Source organism: Myotis yumanensis, unplaced genomic scaffold (assembly GCF_028538775.1).
Source record: "Myotis yumanensis isolate MYYU_CA2020_CCGP unplaced genomic scaffold, mMyoYum1.0.hap1 SCAF_1, whole genome shotgun sequence".
Classification (NCBI taxonomy): Eukaryota; Metazoa; Chordata; class Mammalia; order Chiroptera; family Vespertilionidae; genus Myotis; species Myotis yumanensis.
The window spans coordinates 114,570,866-114,594,510 of NW_027223752.1; the positions used below are offsets into that span (position 1 = coordinate 114,570,866).

The window sequence follows — 23,645 nt, forward strand, 5'->3', positions numbered from 1 at the left end:
CAGTCCTGTAAAACCTCTGCTCTGCGCTGCACAAGCCGTTGCCCCACACAGGATCCCTGGCCTCCCACCCCTCTTTCCCTTGGGCCAGTGAATGAGCAGGGTTGGGGCAAAGGGCATTCTCTAGGGCAGTGGTCGGCAAACTGCGGCTTGCAAGCCACATGCGGCTCTTTGGCCTCTTTTTTTTAAAAAAATATATTTTATTGATTTTTTACAGAGCGGAAGGGAGAGAGATAGAGAGTCAGAAACATCGATGAGAGAGAAACATCGACCAGCTGCCTCCTGCACATCTCCCACTGGGGATGTGCCCGCAACCCAGGTACATGCCCTTGACCGGAATCGAACCCGGGACCCCCCAGTCCGCAGGCCGACGCTCTATCCACTGAGCCAAACCGGCCTCGGCCTCTTTGGCCTCTTGAGCGTGGCTCTTCCACGAAATACCACGTGCGGGCGTGCATGTACAGTGTGATTGAAACTTCATGGCCCATGCGCAGAAGTTGGTATTTTGTGGAAGAGCCAGTATTTTGTGGAAGAACCACACTCAAGGGGCCAAAGAGCCGCATGTAGCTTGCGAGCCGCAGTTTGCCGACCACGGCTCTAGGGTATCTCATACTCAGCCCTCCAGGAGCCCCCAAAAGCTGGGGTAATTCCCAGCAGCCCCTACCCCACCCACAAGGTCTTGGTCTTAACAGCCCTTAGAAGCATCTTTGGGGACTTAGGGGATAGGAAGGCCCCCCACCCCCGCCCCAGGGAAGCACCAAGGCAGCAGTTCATAGATTTGCCAGATGCCAACCATGAAGATAACCTTCCAGCCAACATGAAAGGGAGGGAATTATTTTCCCTGAAGTCCTTGGCCTGGCTGTGAGGGGCAATGTAGAGCAGTGGTCCAGAAGGTAGGAGGCAAGGCTAAAATCCAGGCTCTGCCACTTGACCAAGAGACCCATTGACTAACCCAGTGATTTTCAACCCCTTTCATCTCATGGCACACATAAACTAATTACTAAAATTCTGCAGCACTCCAAAAATATTTCTGCTGATCTGACCAAAAAATATGTGTAATTTTCATTCATTTACATCAGGTGGCTATTGTCTTTTTTTAAATTTGACAATCTAAGAAAAAGAGGTCAGTGCCCCTGACTAAATAGTCAGGTATTGCATATTTTTAAAATTATTGCTGCACACAGGTTGAAAATAGCTGGACTGGCCCATTTCTCAGTTAAACTAGGATGCAGTGAAGGGCCCTGTAGAAATCTCTAAGATGGTAATGAGTTACTGTACACTAGCCTGGCACACAGTAAGATTCAATAAATCATTATTTTCAGATGTAGGGAGAGAAATGTACTTCAGATTATCTTTGGGCATGGGCTGGACAAAGCCTCAGTAAGTAAAAGGAAGGAAGGGAATGAATGGAGCTGGTTGTGGGGGTGAATGGGAAGATTGAATGGGAAGGAGAGACTGATAGACTAGGATGATGGGATGGAGGGGTTGGTCTACAGGCCCCAATTATTTCTGATATCTGCATTGACTACCTGCCAACAGGGCACTGGACAGGTGGGACTGTGGGGGATTGGGCCCTCTCTGGGCAGAGTGTTTGGGTGCCTCCACGCTGGTCCTGTATTTGGGCCACCTGCCAAGGAGGGAAACAGCCCAGCCAGAGAGCTAAGGTCGGGAGGAGGTGGGTTCACTGTCTAGGGCTCCCTTCGAGTGGCAGAGACGTATGAGGAATAAGCCAATCTGCTTAAAAAAAAATTTTGTTTTTTTATTGCTTAAAGTATTACAAAGAGTATTACATAGGTCTCCTTTTTTTTCCCCCTTGACCTTCCCCCGGCTTCCTCTACGCCCCAGTGTCTTGTGTCCATTGGTTATATGCATGCATACCCAATCTGCTTTTTTAAAAAAAGATTTTTCTCTCTAGGGGTAGGAGTTGTTTCTGCCTCTCATCTTTAACACTTTGAAAATGCCCAAAGCAGGGCAGACACTTCCCCAGCATCAGGGTGCCTCACCCTGCCCTGTCCTCCCACCTCCACTCAGTCCCCCAAGTCAAAGCCAGTCCTGGGCCAAGCTGGGGAGCACCTGGGCCTGGGACCCACTGGCTCCCATGGGACCAGCCCTGGGGACAGCAGATGGGCCTTGGGCAGATTGAGGGACCCAGGTGTCCCTGTGCCCAGCCTGTCCCTTTCTTGGCTAACGGGAGTTTCGGAAGGTCATTGAACCATGGTTCCTGCAAGTCATCTAGGAGGACTCTTATCCCCAAAGACCACTGAGGCTGGGGCACGCTTTCCCTAGAGTAACTCATACCCATACTTACCCACTTGAAGTATCATAGATATACACACACACAGACACTAACAGGCCACAGGCCTCAGCACATACAATAACACCGAAGCCACGTCCAAGCTCACAGACCCAGGCAGATTTCACGTAGACTTCTGCTCATGCTCACACACACAGGCACGTCCCTGCTGAGCAAGGCTAAGGCAGCCTCAATGCTGCTGCTCCCCGACCCAGCTCACCCTGGCCTCTGCTCTCTTGGAGCCTCACATGGGTTCTGGGAACAGCTATGCCTGGTGGGTACTGAACTAGAAGCAGGTAGCAGGCTTTGTGGCTTTCTCCCAGTCCCCTCACATGTAGTTCCCCACCCCAAGCAGCCTCAGGCATCAGCTAGACCAATAGGCTCTGCCAGCAGCTCTGGCACAGCACACACTCCCCCAGATGTTCCCAGCTCACTGGGAGCCTCCAGTGTCTGAGGGGGGACCATGGCCACTGGGGGGAGAGGGAGCCTCCCAACTCCAAACCCTGTCACCATCCTCCCCAAGTCCACCCTGGGGCCAACTGGCCCCTGGAGAGTCTCCCTCTGGGAACTAGGCCTGAGCTATCTGGATGGGTAGAAGGAGACTTGAGTGGAGCAGGTACCAGGGCTTGTCACCAATCCCCTGAAATCCCCCATATCATGGGGCTAGAGAACCTAAGGGTGGGGGTGAGGGGGAGCAGGCCAGCCATCTTTGCTGTCACTCTCTTCCTGAAAGAGTGGTGGTGAGGGGGTGCGGGGTGTGTGTGTGTAGAGGAACCGTATCATCACCTTTCAACATTTCCTGTATCTTCAGACTGCCTGCAAAGCTGAGAAGGACAGTGAGAAGGATGAAAGAAAGAGAACAAGAGGGAGAGGAGGAGGGGACCTGGGGAGGTAAATGCTTTACTCTAAACTATGGGGCCTTATTGGTAGGATTTTAATCACTGTGAAAAGGGAAGTTCTGGTAGCAGGTGGCTTTCTTTGTTGTCCTCATATAATATCAGGTGGACTAGTCATGGAGCAAGTAATTATCTAAATAAATGGGAGTAGAAATAGGATGTGAAGAGGGCATCCTCAGTAGGCCCCGAGGGCTTAGAAATGAGGCAGGTGGGTGGGTATAGATGGGTATGAACCAGGAATGAGCCAGAGAGCAGGGACATAGATGAGAGGGGCATGGACTGCCAGAGAAGCCAGAGAGCAGGGGAAGGAAGGGTGAGGGGAGGCAGGGGCAGGCCAGCAGAGCTTGGGACCCTCAGTCTGCTTTCCTTGCCCATTTCGGCCTGAGCAATGGAGCTGGCTCCTGCTACCTCAGAGCCTCCTTTCCCCAGTTCCAGGAACATGCAGAAAGGTCAGGGCTTCTTGGGGTTCCCAGCCTGTGAGGAGAAAACCAGTGTGGGGGCTCAACCTCCTCCCTGACCCCAGATTCCAGCCATTCTCTTTGGTGAGGGTTCAGTGAACACTAACCCTAGCCTCCTCATAGCCATGTCCCCCTGCCTCTTTCACCCTTGGTCCTGTAAACCACTGGGAGTAAAGGAGTCTGTCCGACCCATCAGGCAGGAGGCCCCTGGAGTGCTGACATGGGCCTTGCTGCAGTTAAAGAATGAGTTATTGCCCTGACCGGTTTAGCTCAGTGGATGGAGCATCAGCCTGCGGACTGAAGGGTCCCAGGTTCGATTCCAGTCAAGGGCATGTATCTTGGTTGTGGGCACATCCCCAGTAGGGGTTGTGCAGGAGGCAGCTGATCGATGTTTCTCTCTCATCGATGTTTCTAACTCTCTCTCCCTCTCCCTTCCTCTCTGTAAAAAATCAATAAAATATATTAAAAATAAAGAATGGGTTATCATTTATTAGTAGCCTATCATGTGCCCAGTGCCCATGTCCCCGCACACACACAGCCTGGGGCCCCGGGTTGGGTCTCCTCCAGCTTCAGAAAGGTCAGGAGGGGTTTTTGTCCAGTGACAACCTGGGGACAGCCTAGGCCCGGGGATGCTCAAGGAGGACCTAACATGACAGCCACAACAGCACTGTCCTGATCCTGGGCCTGTGTCCTTACCTGCTCTCACCCTCCTGATTCCTCATCCTCTCGTCTCTCTTCCACCTGACATTCCCCACATCACCTACTGCACAGGTTTTATGCGCATTGTTCTTTTTTTTTTATTTTATTTTTATTTTTTTTTAATTGATTTTTTACAGAGAGGAAGGGAGAGAGACAGAGAGTTAGAAACATCGATGAGAGAGAAACATCGACCAGCTGCCTCCCGCACACTCCCCACTGGGGATGTGCCCGCAACCCAGGTACATGCCCTTGACTGGAATCGAACCTGGGACCCCTCAGTCCGCAGGCCGACGCTCTATCCACTGAGCCAAACCGGTCTCGGCGCGCATTGTTCTTATTTTGCAACGGAGGCCCTAATGGAAACCAAACTCTCCGATGGCCGTTCCGCCTGTAAGTCTTCTCCACAAGCTGGTGCCAGGGGTGGGGTGGGGGAGATGTTGATACCTCGTTCCTGTTCAGGCCCCTGATGGCCTGCTTGTGGAGCCTCCTGGTTGGTTCCCCGGACACTACACAGGTGAGCATGATGATATTTGGGCTCTTCAGTTATTTTAAAGACTGAGTTATCATTTATTGATATGGCCTATCATGTGCCAAGTGCTTTACAAATGGTCACCCTTTGAAACATGTATTATTTTTTGATGGGGGGGAGGGGGAGCTCTTCATTTCACAGAGGAGAAAACAGGCTCAGAGAGGGAAAGGGACCTGTTCAAAGTCACACAGCAGTGCCAGGGCTGGAATGCAGTTATCCTGCCTTCTTTTTGTCATACCTTCCATCTCCAAGGTAAGGAGTTGCCAGAGACGGCTGTGGTCGACCTGTGGCCTCTCCTGTGGTCTCAGGTAACACCTCAGAGGCCCTGCCCATCCTGCTGGCTGCCACATTCTCAAAGCCCAGAGTCTGACCTGGTGCTTGATAATGCAGGGGGACCCCTGCCTAGGGCCCTGAGAGGGTGGAGCTTGAACATCATATAGGGGCTAGTGCCCCACATGAGGCTGTGGTGAAGAGATAGAGGACACCACTCCAAGGAAGGATTGGGGGGTCTGTGAACCCGAAGACTCTTGGAGGTCAGTAAGAAGTGCAAAGATAAGCATGTCATTTGGAATTTTTATTTTTCACTGAGCTGAGTGAGGAGATCCAACTATGGAATCCAGAGAGAGAGAGAGAGAGTTCTACAGGAAGAAAACAGAAATAGGCCAGGCCCTGGGCTCGGCTCAGAGAAGGCCTGAAACCACCTGGGCTACTGTTCGCTGCCAGCTTCATCCTTGGCACTTGGTCCCTCCCACGGCATCACTCAGCTGCCAGAAGCCAGAGCCCACAGTGGCAACTGCTTGATGCTATAACTGCAGCTGCTGCTCTGCCCAAGGAGAGGTGTGGGTTGACTACGAGGGGCCAGGGAGGCCAAGCTAGAAAGAACCTTAAAAATCACCGAGTTCATCCTCATTTTATAGATGATGAAATGAGGCCCAGAAAGAGCAATGGATTTCAAAGAAAATGAATGCTGAGACTCAAACTCAACTCTTGTCTGCTGTGTTTGTCTGCCGAAAGCCCCCTCTACGTACATCTGAGTGTTGGTGCCCGAGGCACCGGAGGGTTGGCTTGTGTATGTGTGTCTGTGTGTGGCAGGATGCAGCTGTGGTGTCTGCCTCTGCACAGGCCAAGGTCTCTGTGTCCCTCTGTGTGTCTCTAAGGGTGCACCTATGTGCAGGAATTTGGGGTCATGGCGAGAGAAGGCCAGTCGGGCCTATTCCTACAATCTTGTGAGGCTTTCCAGGCTGAGTAGGGAGGCTGAGTCCTGAAGGGTAGGGGGAGAATGGGGACTTTACTCTCAGAGGAGAGGGAGAGAAGGCAGGCTGGAGCAGACAAGGGTCCTGGGACTAGCCTGGTGCAGGGGAAATGAAGACAAGGTGGGGTATGGGTCCATGGAAGTTGAGGCATGCTCTTAGCACTCATGTGGGCCCAGCCCTCTGATCACCCCAGTGAGCAGCCCCAGGGGAAGTAGTCACATGATGTGGCACTTCTCAGCTGATTGCTTGAGGTTCCCCAGTGTGGCTTGGGCTTTGTCCTTGAGAGAACCGAGGTCTAAGCCAGGAAGGTTGGCCAGCTGCCCGAGGACTGAGGCCCTCTCTTCCTCCTCCTCTGTGTCCTCCTCAATCATCTTGGCCAGCTCCCGGGGCAGCTCCACATCTCCACCTGCCATCTGGATCTGGCTCTCATCTGTCTCATTCTGAAGAGAAGGGAGAGTTGGGCTGGAGTTGGAGATCTGTGGGACCCCAAGCTGAGGGTGTAAGGAGGAGCCTGGACTGGGTTCCAGGCTCCTAGGTTCTTGAGCCCCATGTTCCAGTGAGTTCAGTCCCCACCCCCACATCCCAGGATCAAGCTTTTGACATTTGTACTTTATACCACTCTACTTCACTCTGAGATACTGAAGGGGATACAAAATAGGAATACCTAGGAGTCAAACTGTTATAGTTAGTCATATATTGACTATTGTTAACTACACTGAAGGACATTACCAATACTAGTGGTGGGTACCATTCATCAAACACTTTTTATATGGCTGATATTGAGCCGTGTGCTTTTAATTCTCACAATGACCCTGCAAGGTAAGTATTGTTTTCCCCATTTTACAAATAAGGAAGTTGAGGCTCAGATAATTTAAGTAAGTACCTTGCCCATGGCCATACGACTTGGAGGTGGGACAGCTACATGCAAACGCATGGCACTGATACCAGCATCTGTGCTCTCTTGGCAAGGCATCTACTGTTGCATTGCACTTCCTTATCCCTTTGGGCTTTCCACTTTATGTCCTACTCAGTCACAGCCAAGTCTTCCCTCTTCACTGGACTCAGAGTTCCCTAATGGAAGTTGTGTCTCTTACATGCTTAATGCAAGCATTTGAGGAATGACTTCATTCCTAGCTATGTTTAACTCAGTTACTTCCCAGAAAGGCAAACTTTCTGGACCTGTTTTCCCTTTGAGATACTTCTAAAAGACTGGTGCCCTGTGGGGAGTCAGAGGCAGCCAGAGGCTCAGGAAATATTTGTTGAATGAGTGGGTGTGTTATTCACATATCTGATCTTCTAATTCAGATGGAAGATCAAGGTCGGTATACTGTAGCGCTGTTTCTGTTTCTCCTTAGAATCTATCATAGTTTTGGGCACTTGGGATAGCTTGTGCCTTAGTTCTCTCCTTAGGCAACAGGAGTAGAACACTTACAGCCCATCTGGTGCTGCAGTGCATAGTGGAGGCATCCTCCTGGCTGCTTGGCCAACCAAGGAATTACTTTGCTCTCTGCAGACAGACCCATACTCTGGAAAGCAGTCAGGGGCCTGGAGAAGGCTCAGCATTCACAAGCTTGAGCACCATCACTCACTGGTTGTATGATCTTAGCCAAGTCCTTTAATATATCTGAGTCTCAGTTTCCTTATTTGTAGATGTGGGTGATTGCTACCTGGTGGAATTACTAAGGGATTAGGTAAGGGTGTGAAGGTTAAGTGCCTGGCACACAGATGGTGCTACCTTCTCTTTCCCATCCCACCTTGCCCGGTGTTCAGAAGCCTCAAGAGCCTCACTCCCATGGTAAAATCTATTGCCTTCCAATTCTTCATCTGCCTGGGCCTGACTTGTATTGGGGGAGTGTAGGTTGGAGGACAGAAGGGGCCTGGACTGGCTCCAGAAACACAAACCTATCAGTCTCTAGAGGACTGGACTATCCCTCCTTGCCAAGTCCTAGGCTTAGGCAGGCTCCTGTTAAGGAGTGAAGGAGTGAAAGAACAAATGGTCTCACCAAGCTCTCCACGAATCTTAGGAGCTGAGAGTCATGGCTCCCAGAGTGGGGCAAAGGGGTCCAGGGCCCAGGGCTCAGGGGCCTGGATGTGCCTCGAAGCACTATCTCTTAAGCTTACCTTAGGCAGCCGGTATTTGTCTCGGAAGTGGCTCCGTAGCATGGCCCGCTCTGCCTTCCTCTGTGTGAACTGTATGTCACGTTCCATCCTGCAGGGGCACAGGGCCAGAGTCATTGCCAGCACTAAAAAGATGGGCACCTGTGGGCCTGTGTGTCAGGAGGGTGCTTGGACCTGGCAACTGCCTGTTGCTCTTTACGGCCTAGCCCCCCATCACAGGGCCCTTTCTAGTCTCCACACATGCCTCTGGACAGAGCTATGGGAGGGAGGTCATTCTGGCTCCCTAATATATATCCCTCTAAGCCTCGGACTCCTCGGGTCTTTTCCCTTCCTGGCAGGTTATTTGGAGGGTGGGGGGTGGGGGTGTGTGTTTGGTGTGTGTGTGGGGGGGGGAAGTATTTGAAACAGACTTGGTTTCGTATCTGGCTCCATTACCACTTTCGTTATGGACATGTCTTTGGGTAAGTCACTTACCTTCCTCTTTTGTAGAATGGGGATAAGATTTTGCAATTCACAAAACTGCTGTCAGCTGAAATAATTATAGCTAACATTTAATGATTTACCGTGTTCTAGGTGCTGTGCTAAGCAGTTTACATTAAGTAATTTAATCCTCACAAATATAAGGCATGTTTTATAATTATCATCCTCACTTTACAAAAGAGAAAACCAAGGGACAGAAAGGTTAAGTAAATTACCTAAAATCACTCAGCTATAAAGAAGCAAAGCCAGGATCTGACACAAGCAGCTCTGGAGTCTAGCCCTAGCCCCACTCCAGCTGTTTCTCTCTTCTAGCATTGTCTGAACAACCGTGGATTCAATATCTACGAGTGCCCCCATTTCAGGATCTGTCTCCCTGACTCTGAGCCCCCTCAGCTGCACCGCTTTTCTCAGAGCCTAAGGCTCAGAAGAGCTCCATTTGGAAGACCCAGACATTGGGACCAGATCGGATTAAAGGATTACTTGTTTCATCAGAAATGCACGTGCCCCACTCAGTCCCAGACCCCTATCGCCCCTTCCCCCACTTCCTCTGGACCTAATGTGAAGCTGGGGCGGGGCCCTGGGTTTGAAATGTTGTGGCTTGGGGTGGCAGAGGGCAACCTAGAGGTGCACATCCCAGCCTCTTACCAGTCTAGAAAAGTAAGGGAAGGGATTGAGATCTGAAACTACCCTAGAGGTGGGCCGGGCAGCTGGAGGATGGAGTGTGGGAGAGGGTCGTTGGAGGTGGGAAGGGATCTCACTCACTTCTCTTCCACCAGTTGCTTCTGATACTCCTCATACTCCTCTTGGCTCATGCCCTGCGCTTCGGCGGCGGACTTGTCCCCATCCCCCTTGTCTTGGCCACCCCTCAGGCTCCCAGTGAGGTTCTTCAGCTGGCTGCCCACCATGGTCTTCACCATGAAGGTCATGGTCTTCGCTTGCCCGGGCACTGGGCACCGGGTACCACTCTCCGGGCACCAGGCACGTCTGCACCTACTTCAGCACTAGTCTCATGGACAGCTCCCGCTGCGGGCCAGCATCCCACTCTCTGAGCCGCCTGCTGCTCGCTCTCCACCCCTGGCCCCGCCCCCATCTCGCAAACCGCTCCTCGCAGGGGGTGGGGGGGGGGCGTGCACGGGGCTGAGGAGATTGGACCACGTGCCCGCTCTGCACTCCCGCCTCTCCCACGTGCCTCCTTCAACGCCAAGCTCTGCCCAGCACTGCTGACAACGGATTAGGGTCTTTGGGCATGAGGTCGCTCCTTAGGGGAATGGGCTGTGCTGATATGTGCCCCGGGAACCTGGCTCCCTACGATCCCCAGAGAGTTGCAGCCAGGGGCAAAAATCCAGCGCTGGGCCCTACCCCTACTTCTCCCCAACCTGCTGCCGCAGCAGCTGCTTGAAGAGCTTCACACTGGGAAAGGGAGGGAGACCAGAGAGTGGGGAAACCCAATTATTGCTCCATGGGCTGCCTCACAGAGTTCTTCATCATGTGCCTGCCGCTCTGACCCCCTGGAACTGAAGGGAATTGGGAGAGAGAGAGTTGTTCATGGTGATGCTGGCTGGGTTGAATTTGTTCTGGTGAATTTGGGGACAGAATTATACACAGTTGTGACTCCCTCTCCCTCCACAGTCCAGGGCTCAAGATCTGTGGGGTATCCAGTCTTTTCATATTCAAGCCAACTCTTGGCCTCCTGCGCCACTTGAAGCCCACTCCCAGCTACCTCTCCAGAGGAGGTGGAAGAGAAAGCCTTCAGAGACGTAAAGGCAAACCTGGAAGGTAAATGAGCATATCAAAGCTCGGAGAGAGGGAAATCACCTTTACTATGGTCGGAGCTCCCCAAAAGCTAAGATGTGGGTAGGAGTTGGGCACCCAGAGGGAAGATACTGGCCTAGCTCTACACCCCCTAGACACCATCCACTTCCCCATGAAGAGAAGCGGATACTCCTTCCGGGCTCTGAGGTAGGTCACACATGCAGGCATGCTTGGGGGAGCGGTGCTGCCTCCTCAGATGCATGGTACAGGACCCAGGGGAAGGCTGCAGACTGTCCTGAAGGCTATTTTTCAGCTCCTGCCTGCTGCCAGGGAGGGGAGAAGCTTACTTGAGCCTCTCCCTCCTGGGCTTTCGAGAGCAGGTTCCTTATACTTATTACACTTACTGCACCACAGTCTCCCCTGATTTGGGACCTTCAATGGCTCCTTTGGTCTGCCCTATCAGGAACACACTGTCCCTCTGGCATTCAAGGTCTGTCTGTCCAAGTGGTTCCAGCCTTATGGCCACCATTGCAGTCCTATGTAACATATAAGCCTGTCACCATTCCACCTCACTATTCCACCTCAAAATACTATTGCTATTCTCCTCACCTGGAGATCGTCCCCTCTGCAGCTCTGCTTTTAAAGCTCAGCACGCTTTACTGCTCCTCCAGGACCACGTCCCCTTCACGGATTCTTCTTGTCTTGAAATTCCACCAACAGAAGTTGTCAGTCCCATTTCTGAGCTCTTTAGCACACCCTACATCTCTAAATGCTTCACTCATTCAACAAACACCCACCAAGCAGAAATAGTGACCTCCACCCAACCTTTGTGGCTTTTTAAATATATTTTTATTGATTACAGAGAAGAAGGGAGATGGAGAGAGAGATAGAAACATCAATGACAAGAGTCACTGATCAGCTGCCCCACACTGGGGATCAAGCCTGCAAACCCTGACCAGGAATTGAACCATGACTTCCTGGTTCATAGGCTAGGCAACCTTTGTGATTCTTTTTGCCCAGCCTTTGCTCTGATAGTTCTAAACTTGCCACTTTTTCTCCAAAATATTGTGTTCTTTCATGCTTCCATGCCTTTCCTCATGCTGTTTTCTCTGTAATGCTGACTGTACTTATCAGGTTGGAGAACTAGTTGCCTTGATGACCCATATCAAAGGTCCCTTCTAGGCCAGTTCCCCGATCTCCCAAGGCTGAGTCAGGTGCTTTTTCTTGTACTGTTATATGGCCCCTGAGCTTCCTGCCATCATGGCACTGACCACATAGGGTGTGACTATCAGGTACTTGTCAGTTTCTCACACTAGAGAGAGATTTTTGTGAGGGCAGGATCTAGATGGAACCAGTGGCTGAGCACATGGTTAGTAGTGCCTATTGAAAATATGGGCACTGCTCATTGCCAGCCGGTAGAACAGGCAGGTGGCTCTTAACGCTCCCTCTCTCAAATCAAATTATTATGCCCAGAACCAAGCCGGGTAGGTGTGGAAAGTTCTGCTTATAGGAAGGCCCACTTGAAGTGCACATAGAAGAAGAAAAAGGAAGATGAGGAGGAAGAACAGGAAGATGCTGGGCTATAGGCACGAGGAGGGCCCTGGGGGATGGCCAACTGGGCATGGTTCCTTGGCTGCTGCTTTCTGAAAGGGGAAGTCCTATGGTCCTGGATCAGCTTCTTACCCAGAAGGAGGAAGGGGACCTGGAATCTGGGCCATTGTGGGTTCTATTTCTCTCTCAGGCTTGGGGTGCTATGGTGTTCATCCAGGGCACTTGGAGAGGGAGCAGAGTGCAGAGCTGCCTTCCCCAGCTTCCATGTCTCCATCTGTGGGAACAGCTGGGAAGGCCTGGGGCCTGGGATCAGTAGGGGACCAATGGTTCTTGAGATGAGAGAGAGAGAGAAATAGAGAGCAAAAGACAGGGTGGGTGGTAAAGGCAAGGGAAAGAGCAAGATGGGGCAGGGGTATGGGGAAGAGCAGGCTGCTCTGAATGATCTTGGGCAGAGCCCACTCCCATTTCTCTCCCAGTCACTGAGGGAGTTGGACAAAGTGGTCTCCAGAGCCTTCCTGGCACTGAGAGTCTGTGAGACTCTCCAGAGAGCAGACAGGGTAGAGAGAAGATGAGATTTGTCCTGTGAGCATGTGTGCGTGCACACACAGATGCAGACACAGGTTTGCCTTTCAGGGATCCAAGGATTGAAGGATTAAGAAAAGACAGCCTGCGGCTCAGAATTTGGAGAAGGAGCTGAGCCTGGGTCTCATGGATAGAACCCCCGTGGTTCCCCTTCCTTCCCCCTTATTACTGGGCCCGAAGGCCTTCTGCAGGAGGCTCAGGATCTGAGCCAGCTCTAAGATGATGCTTGATGCCCACAGGCAGGTAGAAGACCTGGACTCTTGAAGCCATGTGGGTTACTGCATCCCAGTGGGGAGTAGAAACCAAGGCAGAGGACTCATTACGCATTCTGGTCCTATCCAAGCTGCCTGACCAGGTCTCATAATTCCCAGAGGCAGCACCTGGGTAGGGAACAGGCACCATCTATAGGGCCCCTTCTTGTGAGCTGTTCTTACCCCAAACCTCCTTTCTGGTTCCCAAGACAGCTTTAGCTCAGTGAAGAATCTCCCTAAAGCTATCTGTTTCAACCCCAGGCTCCCTGGGCTCTGCCTTCCATTCCTAGTCCTCAGGAGATTTAGCTCTTTTCCCTCATCCCTTCTTCCCACTCCCAGTCTAGAGAGCGGGGACAGGGATTGGGCTGCAGACATAGCATCCAGCCTGAAGTCTCCCTCCTCCCTGGTATCAGGTAACCCCTTGTTCCCAGGGCTCTATGGGTAGCTCCAGAGACCTGTCCTAGAGTGGGATGCTGTGAGATGGGAGGGGGCAAAAAAAAAAAAAAAGTCAGGGGCCTCCTACCATCACTAGGCCTGATCTTGGTTGTGCTTCCTTTAAGAACCCTATCAAAATGTCCTCTCCTTCCAGGAGCTCAGATTTACCATCCCTCCCTGGGGTAAGAATGTCCAGTGGGTGTTGGTGGAATGGGTCTTCTCTTTCCTCCACCCTCATAACCCCTCCTAGTCCTGTGCCCTTACCTCATCTCTTACAGATCTTGGAGCAGAATCCACTGCTGTCCACAGAACAGGGTGCTGACCCTGGCAGAGTCCTGCAGGAAAGCAAGCCTCTTCTCTAGGGGCCAGAGCACAGCCCCTCTGCTCTCAGAGTCCACCTTTCTAGGGCACTGCAGCCCTCTTCCTTCTAGAGGCCTTACCAGATTACCTGACCCCCTCATTATGGACACATTGAATTTATCTGACCCCTGTCTATCTCAGCTCTTGGATTCCCCCTCCTCTCAAAACCCTCTCCCGGAGTATGGTCCTACTCCCCTCCCCCAGACAGTGGTCACTCCTGGGGTTTCTCATAACCCCTCCACTTTCTAGAAATGGTTCTGCCCCTGAAGGAGCAGAGGCCCAGTTCAGTCCTCTCCTCCCCACTTCCCCTGTGGCACAGTCCAAACTGTGGCCAGTGCCAGTCAACTCAAGCTCAATGCTTGAACCCTTGTCTTGCTGAGTGGCCTAGAGAGATTGCCTCTCTGGGGTGGATAGGATCTGGCAGGAAGGATCCTGGGCCTGGAAATAAGATTAGAGAGGCCTAGCCTTGGAGTGTGGTACCACTCCAGTAGCCCAGCCTCAGTTGCTCTGGCCTGAGGACACAAGATTCAAACCTTGATCTACCAGAGCCCAGCAAATCCCACAGGAATCACTGGCCTCTTCTGCCCAGTATCTAACATCTTGGCTGGTTCAACTCTCAAGCTTCAGGTTGGGAAGTCCATGGAGAGAAGACAGGATGGCAGTGGAGATGAAACGAGGACTCTGGTTCTTCTGAGCATTAAGCAAGTCATATGTGAATCAAGTCACATGTGGAACTACATGCAAATTAGAACCCAGTCTACTTTTGTTACTTGTCTAAGGACCTATGTCCAAATACCTGGCATCTCCTCTCCCCAGTCCCAGCTGTGTGGCTCCTTGGGCATTTGCTTGTGCTGTGTTACCCTCCTGCACAATCCCTTGCCTGGCAAGTCCATCCCATCCTGTGACCTGCAGCATTTCACCCTTGCCCTCCTTTCCCTCCAGACCTTGAAGGACAATAGTTCCCAAGTATAGAGCTTGTTCCTCTTTCAGGACACAGGGAGCCCCCTGGTGCCATGGGGCCCAGTGCCTAGGGAGCTCAGCTTCTTCAGGCCTGCATGGATGTTCCAGGGGCCACTCATCCAGGCTCCCTCAGGCCTGGCCTGACCTAGGGATCCTGCTGCTGCTTCCATTGCCTCTCAGCCTGGGCCAAGTGCTCAGAGAGACCCTGCAGGATCTTCTTGCGTCTGTTCAATGTCTCCTCCAGGTCAAAGATTCTTTCCCCTGGGGATTGGTGCAGAGCTGGGACAGCTAGACAGCTGGATGGGGCAATGGATCCTATCTATGGGGGCTTTTTGGAGAGGGGGACAGAAGGCATGGCTTCTGCCTCCAAAACTCCCCTGGAAAGATGTGTCTGGGTGGTGGGGTGGGAATAGGAGAGAGCATCTAGGCCCCAGGGACTGCTTAGATATAGCCTCCATCTCCCCATTGGTTAAAGGACTCCTGGTTGGAAGGGAAGAGTATCCTATGATACTCAAATGGGCCCCTTCCCTACCTGCCTCTCCCTGGGCCCCTACCCTCTTCTTGGTCTTTGGAGTTCAGCTTTGGAATCATGTCTTCCCTGGTGCCCAGGGCCAACCTTGCCTGCAGCCCTTCCAGCTGCCCTGGGTGGTTAGGACCCCTTTTCTGTGCTCCCACAGCCTTCAGCCAGCCTCCAAGGTCCTTGAGGACAAGGCCTGGCTCTAGGTCACTTCTGATCCCAGCACTGCCCAGCACAACGCCTGGCCTGAGCAAAACTCAGAGAGCAGGTAGAGATAATGGTTGGAATAGCAGGTCTGATGGCACCATGACATGAGCAGAAGCATCTAGGGAGGGAAGGAGTCCCTGAGCTGCCTCTCCCCCAGCCCTGCCCCCAATGTGGGCCCATGGCTGATATCACCTCTGGACCTTTCAGACTGAGGTCAGATAGGACAAGACATCACGGTAATCTGGCCCTGACCGGTTTGGCTCAGTGGCTAGAGCGTCGGCCTGTGGACTGAGGGGTCCCGGGTTCGATTCCAGTCAAGGGCATATACCTTGGTTGCGGGCACATCCCCAGTGGGGGGTGTGCAGGAGGCAGCTGATTGATGTTTCTCTCACATCGATGTTTCCAGCTCTCTATCCCCTCTCCCTTCCTCTCTGTGAAAAGTCAATAAAGTATATTTAAAAAAAAAAAAAAAGACATCACGGTAATCTGGAAAAGGGGATAGAGAAGGGAAGGGAAGATCTTCCATCCCCAGCAGCCCACTCACTTAGTCCTCACCTCTCAGGCTCCATTATGTTTCAGGCAGGCAAAAGATCTGTGTGACCTGAGGTAGCTCTGACCCTTGTCTGGCTTATTTCAGAAGAAAGGTATGAGGGTCAGACAAGCAGATGGGTGGTCTGTGAGGGTCAACATCCCCCACCAGCCAGAGTTGGGGCCCCAGTGAGTAGGAAAATTAGGCAATTCTGGACTAGAGCCATGGAAGCAGACTGAGCAACACACTAAGGCCCCAGGGGACTACTGACAAAAGCAACCACATGGTGGCTACCTCCTCAACATGACTCTGACCATGTCACTCTCCTCAGAAACCTTCGATGACTCCCCAGTGCCCAGAGTCTAAAGACTGAAGTCTTGGCATTCACGAACTCCCACTGTCTGATTGCACCAACTATGGGTCCCTCCATGGACTCTCCATTATATCCTTTGCTCCATTTCCCTAAACATCCCTCATGGCTATCCTTCTTCCACTTGCCCCACAGCTCCCAGCAAGGGGCGCTTATGGGGCCAACGCTGGGATAAAAGCTTCTTGTGTTTTATCCTATTTGAGACTTTCAACAGCTCTGCAAGGCAGGCAGGAGAGGACTTGTGACTTGCCCAGGTCACACAGTAAGTGGCTGGCAACACACCCAGTGCTCCTCAGGAGGTGTGCTCAGATGGTTCATTAGGCACATTCCTCTGTTTTCACCTGCCAGGGTTCTGGTGGCTGCTGAGACCCCAAAGAAACTTCCAGGAGCCAAAAGCAGGGGTCCCACATCAATGCAGACCAAATCCAGGTCTCTGGGAGTGTTCAAGGACACCTGAGGGGCACGGAAGGAGGTGAGCACCTTGCAGATGGGCCCCCCTCCTCTTTGCTTGTGGCAGGGAAAATTATCCCCAAATCTGAGTGTCTGGGTCCTGTGGTCCTAAACGGGGGCAGGCAGCCACAGGACTTGGTGTCAGAATGGCATGGAGCAGTTTGCACACCTGGTCTCATGTTAGCCCTCACAGGTATGTGCTTTGGGCCAGTTAGGATTCTGTGTAGGGAAGAGGATCCATGTATGTGCTGCCCACGTGTTCCAGGGGCCCTGTGTGGTGTCAGGCACAAATCAGTTGAGGCCACGAACAACAGATTACACAGTATCTCTGTAGCTCTGAGCCTGTAACCTGCACACCCTGTATGTTTGTAGAACCTGCAAAAGCAAAAGAGGCCGTGTGTGAGTAGGACCTGCTCATGAGTAGACCCTGCGCCCAGTAGGCGAGCTTGCTTGGAAGGGGTATGGCCGGTTCCGGAAGTTGTGGTAATGAGAGCCCAGCACCCAGCTGGCTCCATCTCTGTGGGGACTTAGAGTCCAGCAGGGCCATCCAGGACCCAAGGACTGGACAGTGGGGGTGGTCCCAGAGGCCATTCTTCCCAGGCCAGCAGTGCCACTTCCCCCACTGGATGACCTGCTGGGACATGTCCCTGTGGTCAAGCTTGAGTCTCCCTTGTATGTCTATTCCTTAGCAGAAGAGGGAGAGGCAGGAGAACAAGCCCTGCTTGGCAGAGTACAGGGACTTGGAGTTCACAGAAGAGGTCAAATTCTTTCTGGGACTTTCCCAGGAGGACAGAGGCTGGGCCCAATGTGGAGTTTTGCACTCAATCCCCCAGACCCACCATCTCCTCCCACTGTCCCTCGCTCTTTCCCCTTTCCTTAAACCCCAAGTCCCCCCTTGCCTCTGGGTAGGGCTTCTCTTTCCTGTCCCTCTGCCAAGCTTGGACTGTAGCAGGACAGACTCAGGACAGACAACATGAGATGTCTCCTAATGGACAAGGACAATACGACCAGCTTGCCTGTCCCGCAGGGCTGTGCAGCAGGTTCTGGGGAGTTAGGGGAGGGTGTTGAGCCTGAGAGGCCCTGAGTTTCTCTGTGCACACAGACCACAGGTACTGTTCATAGCACAATGCCTGACAGTGCCACCTTCAGAGGAAGGTGACACAGAGCAGGGAGAAGCCAGCTCCAAGCAGCCACCTGCATATGCCTCCTAGCTGTGACCATGAGCAAGTTACCTCACCTTTCCAAACTCCCACTTCCTCATCTTTAAAAGGAGAATAATAATCGAAACTACCTCATAACATTGTTATGAGGGTTAACTCAGACAATGAACGGTGCTGTGCCTGGCATACAGTAAGCTCTGCTCCATAAATGTCAGCAATTATTCAAATGGTTACGAGCTAAGGGATGTTTGTTGAGAGACACTGGCGAACTGGCCCAGCTACTGAGGAGGCAGTGAGCTGGAGAGGGAGGGGAAGGCACGTCTTCTGGAGAAAGAGAAGAGCGCTGACAGGCAGCTGGCACAGGGAGGAGGGTGTGGACCCTCATCAGCAAGTCTGGCCTCAAATCTCAGGTCAGCACACAGCTGTGCAACCTCAGGCAAGTCGCTTCCCCTCCCTGGGCCTCAATGCATCCACCTGTAATTGGGACGAACAGTCCCCACTTCTCAAGAATGTTGTGCATCAGATGCGATGACATGAGAGAATACACTCAGCACAGACCTCACCTGAATCATTTCACTCCCCCCACTGATCTGGAGCTGCTGGGTTGGTTCCCAGGAAGAACAAGCAACTTTGCTCCTGGGCCCAGAGGAGGCACAGCTGGGACTGAGTGGGAGGGAGTCCCAGGGAGGCACTACCTTTGAGCTATCAGCTCAGATGAGCAAGGAAAAGATAGCCCTAGGAGGGGTGAGCTCCTTGTCAGAGGCTGGGGCAGGGGCACGAGCGGGCAGTGTGGATACAGCCCAGGAATGGGAGTAGGTGTCAGTTCAGACAGGCTTGCAGGGGATGTGCTCTTCACTGGTCAGCACATGGATGGCAGGGCTATCCATGCGTTGACCAGTGGACACAAGGAGGAGGGTGTAGGTGTGGGCAGGCAGAAGACCATTACTCACCTGGGTATCTTGGAATGAGGAGTCGAAGAGGATTCCAAGGCCATTCCTCAAGGCAGGCTCCACCAGCGCAGAGCTGACTTGGCCCCTGCTCTTGGCCCCTGGTGTACTACACAGTCTATGGGTCCCCAGCTGCTCAACTCCCCTTTGGGACACTGGAACCACGGGCTCACCACTCACCTCCCTGACTCACCCTCTCTGCTGGAGGCCACTCACCAGGACCTGGCTCCCTGTGCCCTGGCCCAGTCACTCTCATCTGCATGTCCGCCTGCCAGCCAGAGAAGAGGACAGGGGCCCTGCTCTACACTGCACCACTTCAGTTCCATATGGATGGGGCCAGCGCACTTCCTCTGGGTGGTGTCTGTGGACCAGGGCAAATCAGGGCCTGGGCCCCTCCTTCCCTTCCTCCCCATTATTCTCTCCCATTGGCCTGGCTGGGCTCTGGGAGAAGGAAGCAGGTAACATCAAGGCTTGCCATTAAATACCAGGCTGGCTGGTCAGACACAGAAATCCACTGAAGAAGTGGGCATTGGAGCCTAGCATAGGGGAGGGCCACGCATGCCACACCATGTAGAGCGCTCTGCTTGCCTTCTCACTTGAGCCTCACCACAAGTCTGTTTTTATCAGACCACATTTTACAGATGAGAAAACCGAGGCTCAGAAAAGTTAAGGAATTAAGTGGATTGGAACTCAGATCCATCTAACTCCAAAATACAAGCTTTTTTCCACCAGGAGAGAGCTTTGTGTCTAACCCTTTCTGTTTCTCAGATGAGGAAACTAAGGCCCTACGAGGGAAAGGACATGTCTGAGACCATAGAACATAGGAGAGCACTTTGGGAGAATTAACCATGTGGAGGACTCCAGTGTTCCCAATGAGACTGTGGGGGTCGGGGGGAGGTTCCTGGTGGGGGGGTTTAAGGGGAAGAAATAGAAGGTGAGGAAAGCATGAAAGCAAAGGTAGAATTAGCCTGCAAGATTGAGAAGGAAGGGGGAAGGATGGAGTGTATGTATGTGAGAATTATCATTGGTGGAGGTGAGGAGGACGAAGGGGCCCTATTTTGTAAAACAGAAGAAAGTGGAGAGAAACTGAGACAGGATTGGCCGGAACCAGGGAAAGGGAGGTCAGAGACCCCACCCCAGCTGGCTCCCCACCCCTCCATCCTGCTAGACTGGAACCTGGCCCAGGTCCCAATCCCTGCCAGGACTTTCTAGAGATGCTATTCTAGCCTCTTAGCTTGGCAAAGGCCAGGGCTGGGGGCAGGGAAGCTCAGAAGCTGCAAGGCCAGAAATCCTGGGGGCCCTTGGAAGCCACCACTGCCTCTGAAGTGACTTGCAGGAGGCAAGGATTGCTCACTGTCTACTACACTCATGCCTTGCGCCGTATGTAGATTGTTCATGGAACTGTGAGCTCCTTGTGTCTGATGCAGCCCTTTGTCTTGGAGCTGGGCACACAGGGACATGGGGAGGGAGTCCAATAAAAAGATCAATGAATGAATAAATGGACAATGAGCATACCCTGGGTAATTTGCTCTTCCACATGGTCTGTGACACCCCAAACTTATCAAGGCCCACCGCGGTCCGCGGTAAGTGTGGTATAGGCCCTGCCACCCTGGCCCTGAGGCAGAGCCTGGCTTGATGCTGTGAGAAACAGCCACTCCTTTGTTTGCCTCTTGGTGCTTCTGTGAGCAGGATTGGGCCAAGATCCCAAGATAGGAATTGTCATCTTAAAGGGACATTTGTTCTGGTCTCAGGAATAGTGCCGTTTTTCAGAACTTAGATCTCATAGACACAGAAATACACAACGGATCTTCTTCTGTTTGCTTTGCCTGCTAGGAAGCTCTGAACAAGATTCATGGCCCAACTCTAAAGGGTATGCAGATCTTGGTATAACCTGGGCAGACCTATGTTTTGGTAACAAGCCATCTTCCTGAACTCATTTTATGTCTCAGCCCCAACCACAAGCCTCATTCTTCTTGCTCACTCCTAGTTAAAACTTCTGTCTATTGCATAGGTCCTTGTAAGTCCTCAAAAATCTTATTGAATATTAGGTAGAAGACAGATTTTTTGTAGGTCCAGGTTTGGAAGGTCCTGAACACAGACCTGTGGGTGAGATGTTCTCATACATACTTCACCCAGCACACATGCAGGGCAGAGCTGGTGTCTCTCTGGCAAAACAGCCAGCCATGAAGAGCCCTCTTCCAGGCAGCCCCCTGGTTCTCCTGGACGGCCATAGGCCCAGCAGTGTGGAGCTAGGAGAGTAGAGGTTTGTGCTGATCCAAGTTGCCTTGTGTCTCTGTGTCTGGGACTCGGCATGTGAGCATGTGTGTGTGTGTTCATGGGTTCAAGAGGGAGGGGTTAGGGGTGTGGAGGTTCATCAAAGAAGAGGCGGAAGGAGAGAAACCCTAGGGCACAGAAGGAAAGAGGCAGAGAGGAGAAACGGAGGCGGTGGATAGGGCTTTGATGTAGTGTGTGGAACAGGAGACAAGTCTGGGAGGGGTCTGGGGTCCCTGGCACCGTCTGCCCCAGGCCTGGACTCATCTTGGGCAGAGGCTGGTATTGGCAGACCCACTCCTCACCAAGTCACAGCCACCCCTAGTGGTCAGCTGCTTCAGCATGCTGAGGAATCCTGAGCATGGCTGGTCCCCATCCCATCCTTCACTCCATGAGGGCTCCAGAATGGTATGCCAGCCCCAGGCAATGCTACCTTTGGTCCTTTGAAGCTGAGATTGTACTCAAACTTTCACTGAGGAGGATGGTATCCCTCAGGGCTGTGGGGGGTCAGGGGCAGGAGGAAGGCAGAGCAAGGGATCAGGGCCACTGACCACAGGTACTGTAAAAAGATCTGGTGTCTGGGCCCAGGGTGGATCCCTACCTGGGAGGCCACGGAGGGGATCCAGGGATGGGCAGGTGGGAAGGAGCTGGGTACTGGCTGTTGGTACTCCACTCTCCCTCCCTCCCCACACAGACATTCTGTTCCTTCTGGGCCTGATCTCAGGCCCTGCCCCTCCCTCACTTGGCCAGCCTGAGCTCTGCCCCTGCTCCTAGGTTCAGGCCATCTTCCCACCTTCCCTCAGCTCCCCCATCTGAGAGACCTCAGAGATCACAGGGACAAGCCCACCCTTCAGTAGCCCTGGTCTCTCCTCTTGGCTCAGGAAGGGCCTCCACATGCTGCCTGCTGCCTCTGTTCTGCAGGTGGATGTCCTGACTGTGTGGCCAGCATCCACTCCATCCCTCCCTGTCCTGCTCTCTTCATTGTCATGCTCAGCTCTCTACCAGATTCCCAAAGGCTCATGCCTCCAAGCAGCCTGGTTTTCTCAACAAATAAACTACATGAAAATAGAAAGAGACAAACAAATGCAATATGTAAACCTTGTTTGAAGCCTAATTTTAACCAACTAAAGGGGGGTGGAGGAGTGAATGAGACAATTGGGGAGATTTGGACGATGGATATTGGATTAAATTAAGAAATTATTAAATATTTTGGAGTAAGAATATTGTGGTTATATTTTTTAAAAGTCTTGTCTTTTGGAGAAATGTACCAAAGCTTTCTGAAGGAATCGATATAGTGTCTAGGATCTGCTTCCAAATACCCCAGACCATGGGTGTGTGGGTGGCACAGCATGTGGCCTTGAATCGATAACTCTTCAGATTGGATGGTGGGTTCATTATATTTTTCCCTTGACTTTTCTATTTGATAATTTCCATAATAAGCACATTTAAAAAAGTAAGTAATCCTGTATGTCAAGTATTTTTATCCAGATAAATGTTGGTTTTCCAGAGTGGCTCTTTTTCCGAGAATTCTGGATAGCTGAGGTTTACTGTAGTTTGTAAGTTCTTGGTAGGATTCAGTTACTGAAGCTCTGAGATTAATTAAAATCAAGGCTGTAAATGGAAAAATTTAGGACATGCTGAAAGCCACACTTCATTTCTCAACACTAAATCCTCAGCCACCTTCACTCGCTTTCTCCTGCACCTTCACAGCCAAGCTGTGGAAAGCTTGGGCCCCACCCGGGTCCTGCTTCTTCACTTCCCAGCTGATCTTCCCAGCTGCTGCCCCTGCTGCCCATTGGGTAAAAACTGATCCAGGAGGCCTGGCAGTGGCCCTGTTCTCTGTGCCTAGTGGATACTTCTGAACCCAGTCTCTGCAATGTGAAATGCTATGGATATCTGTCCCCCACGCCCAGCCCTGCCCAAGGCTCCCTGCTACCCCCCAGCTTCCTGGCTGCCCCGGAGCTCCTTTGCCACTGCTCTGCCTCCCCAGCCCTTCCATTGGGCATCTCTCCTCACTCACCACATGCTCCCTGGCAAGCTTGTCCATGCCCATGGCTTCAAGCACTACAGCTATGCCATGATCCTCAAATATCCACTTTCAGCTCATCTTCTCCTGGAGCCTCAGGCCTGAATAAATGTCCAGCTCTGCAGGGGACAACTCTGCTTGGATGCCCCCAGACCCCCAGGTGACATGTCCAAACCAAACTCCTCTTCTCCACCCCTCAGCCCATCCTCTTCTGTGGCTGGGGTCTCGTGGGTGGCACTCTTATCTTATGGAGCCAGAGACTGGAACGCCGCAGATCCCTTCTGCTTCCTCCTCTCATCACCCATCAGCGAGTTCTTCCCCTCTCCCACTACTGTTCCCGAGTCTCTCCAAGCCTCGGTTCCTTACTTGTAAAATGAATAATAGTTTCTCCAAGAGTTGTTTGGAGGGTTACATGAGGTAATACACCTACCTATTGTGCTTAGAACAGGGCCTGACAGACAGCTGTGTTCCTTTTCCTCTCCACCTCCTACGGGCTCCCCCAGCCCAGGACACCACCAATCACCTGCCTGGCTGACTGCAACCTCCCCACTTGT

At 52.3% G+C, this 23,645-nt stretch overlaps 2 protein-coding genes across 2 annotated transcripts; both read right to left on the reverse strand.

Moving 5' to 3' along the window:
* Positions 1-6,340: 6,340 nt before the first annotated feature.
* On the reverse strand, positions 6,341-9,649 carry CPLX3 (complexin 3). Its single transcript, XM_070407516.1, has 3 exons — positions 9,486-9,649; positions 8,247-8,334; positions 6,341-6,565 (listed from the first exon to the last, which is right to left on the reverse strand). Exons 1-3 carry the CDS (start codon positions 9,647-9,649, stop codon positions 6,341-6,343), a joined length of 477 nt encoding a protein of 158 aa, XP_070263617.1.
* A 435-nt stretch (positions 9,650-10,084) lies between these two features.
* LMAN1L (lectin, mannose binding 1 like) lies at positions 10,085-23,118 on the reverse strand. Its single transcript, XM_070418191.1, is given in 16 exon segments — positions 10,085-10,133; positions 10,880-10,931; positions 12,778-12,824; positions 12,826-12,895; positions 13,560-13,652; positions 14,730-14,771; positions 14,774-14,875; positions 15,169-15,313; positions 15,548-15,579; positions 16,579-16,690; positions 17,138-17,204; positions 18,798-18,805; positions 18,988-19,155; positions 21,454-21,586; positions 21,588-21,624; positions 23,082-23,118. Coding segments are annotated over 16 exon segments (1,194 nt in total).
* Between the last annotated feature and the right edge of the window lie 527 nt (positions 23,119-23,645).

Bases quoted from the DNA above. Each gene is read 5' to 3' on its own strand.
- CPLX3 (XM_070407516.1), bottom strand. From the start codon at position 9,649: ATGACCTTCATGGTGAAGACCATGGTGGGCAGCCAGCTGAAGAACCTC. The intron at 8,335-9,485 runs GTGAGTGAGATC...GTGCCCCTGCAG, and splicing joins AAGCAACTGGTGGAAGAGAA to GATGGAACGTGACATACAGT. The intron at 6,566-8,246 runs GTAAGCTTAAGA...CCTTCTCTTCAG, and splicing joins ACAAATACCGGCTGCCTAAG to AATGAGACAGATGAGAGCCA.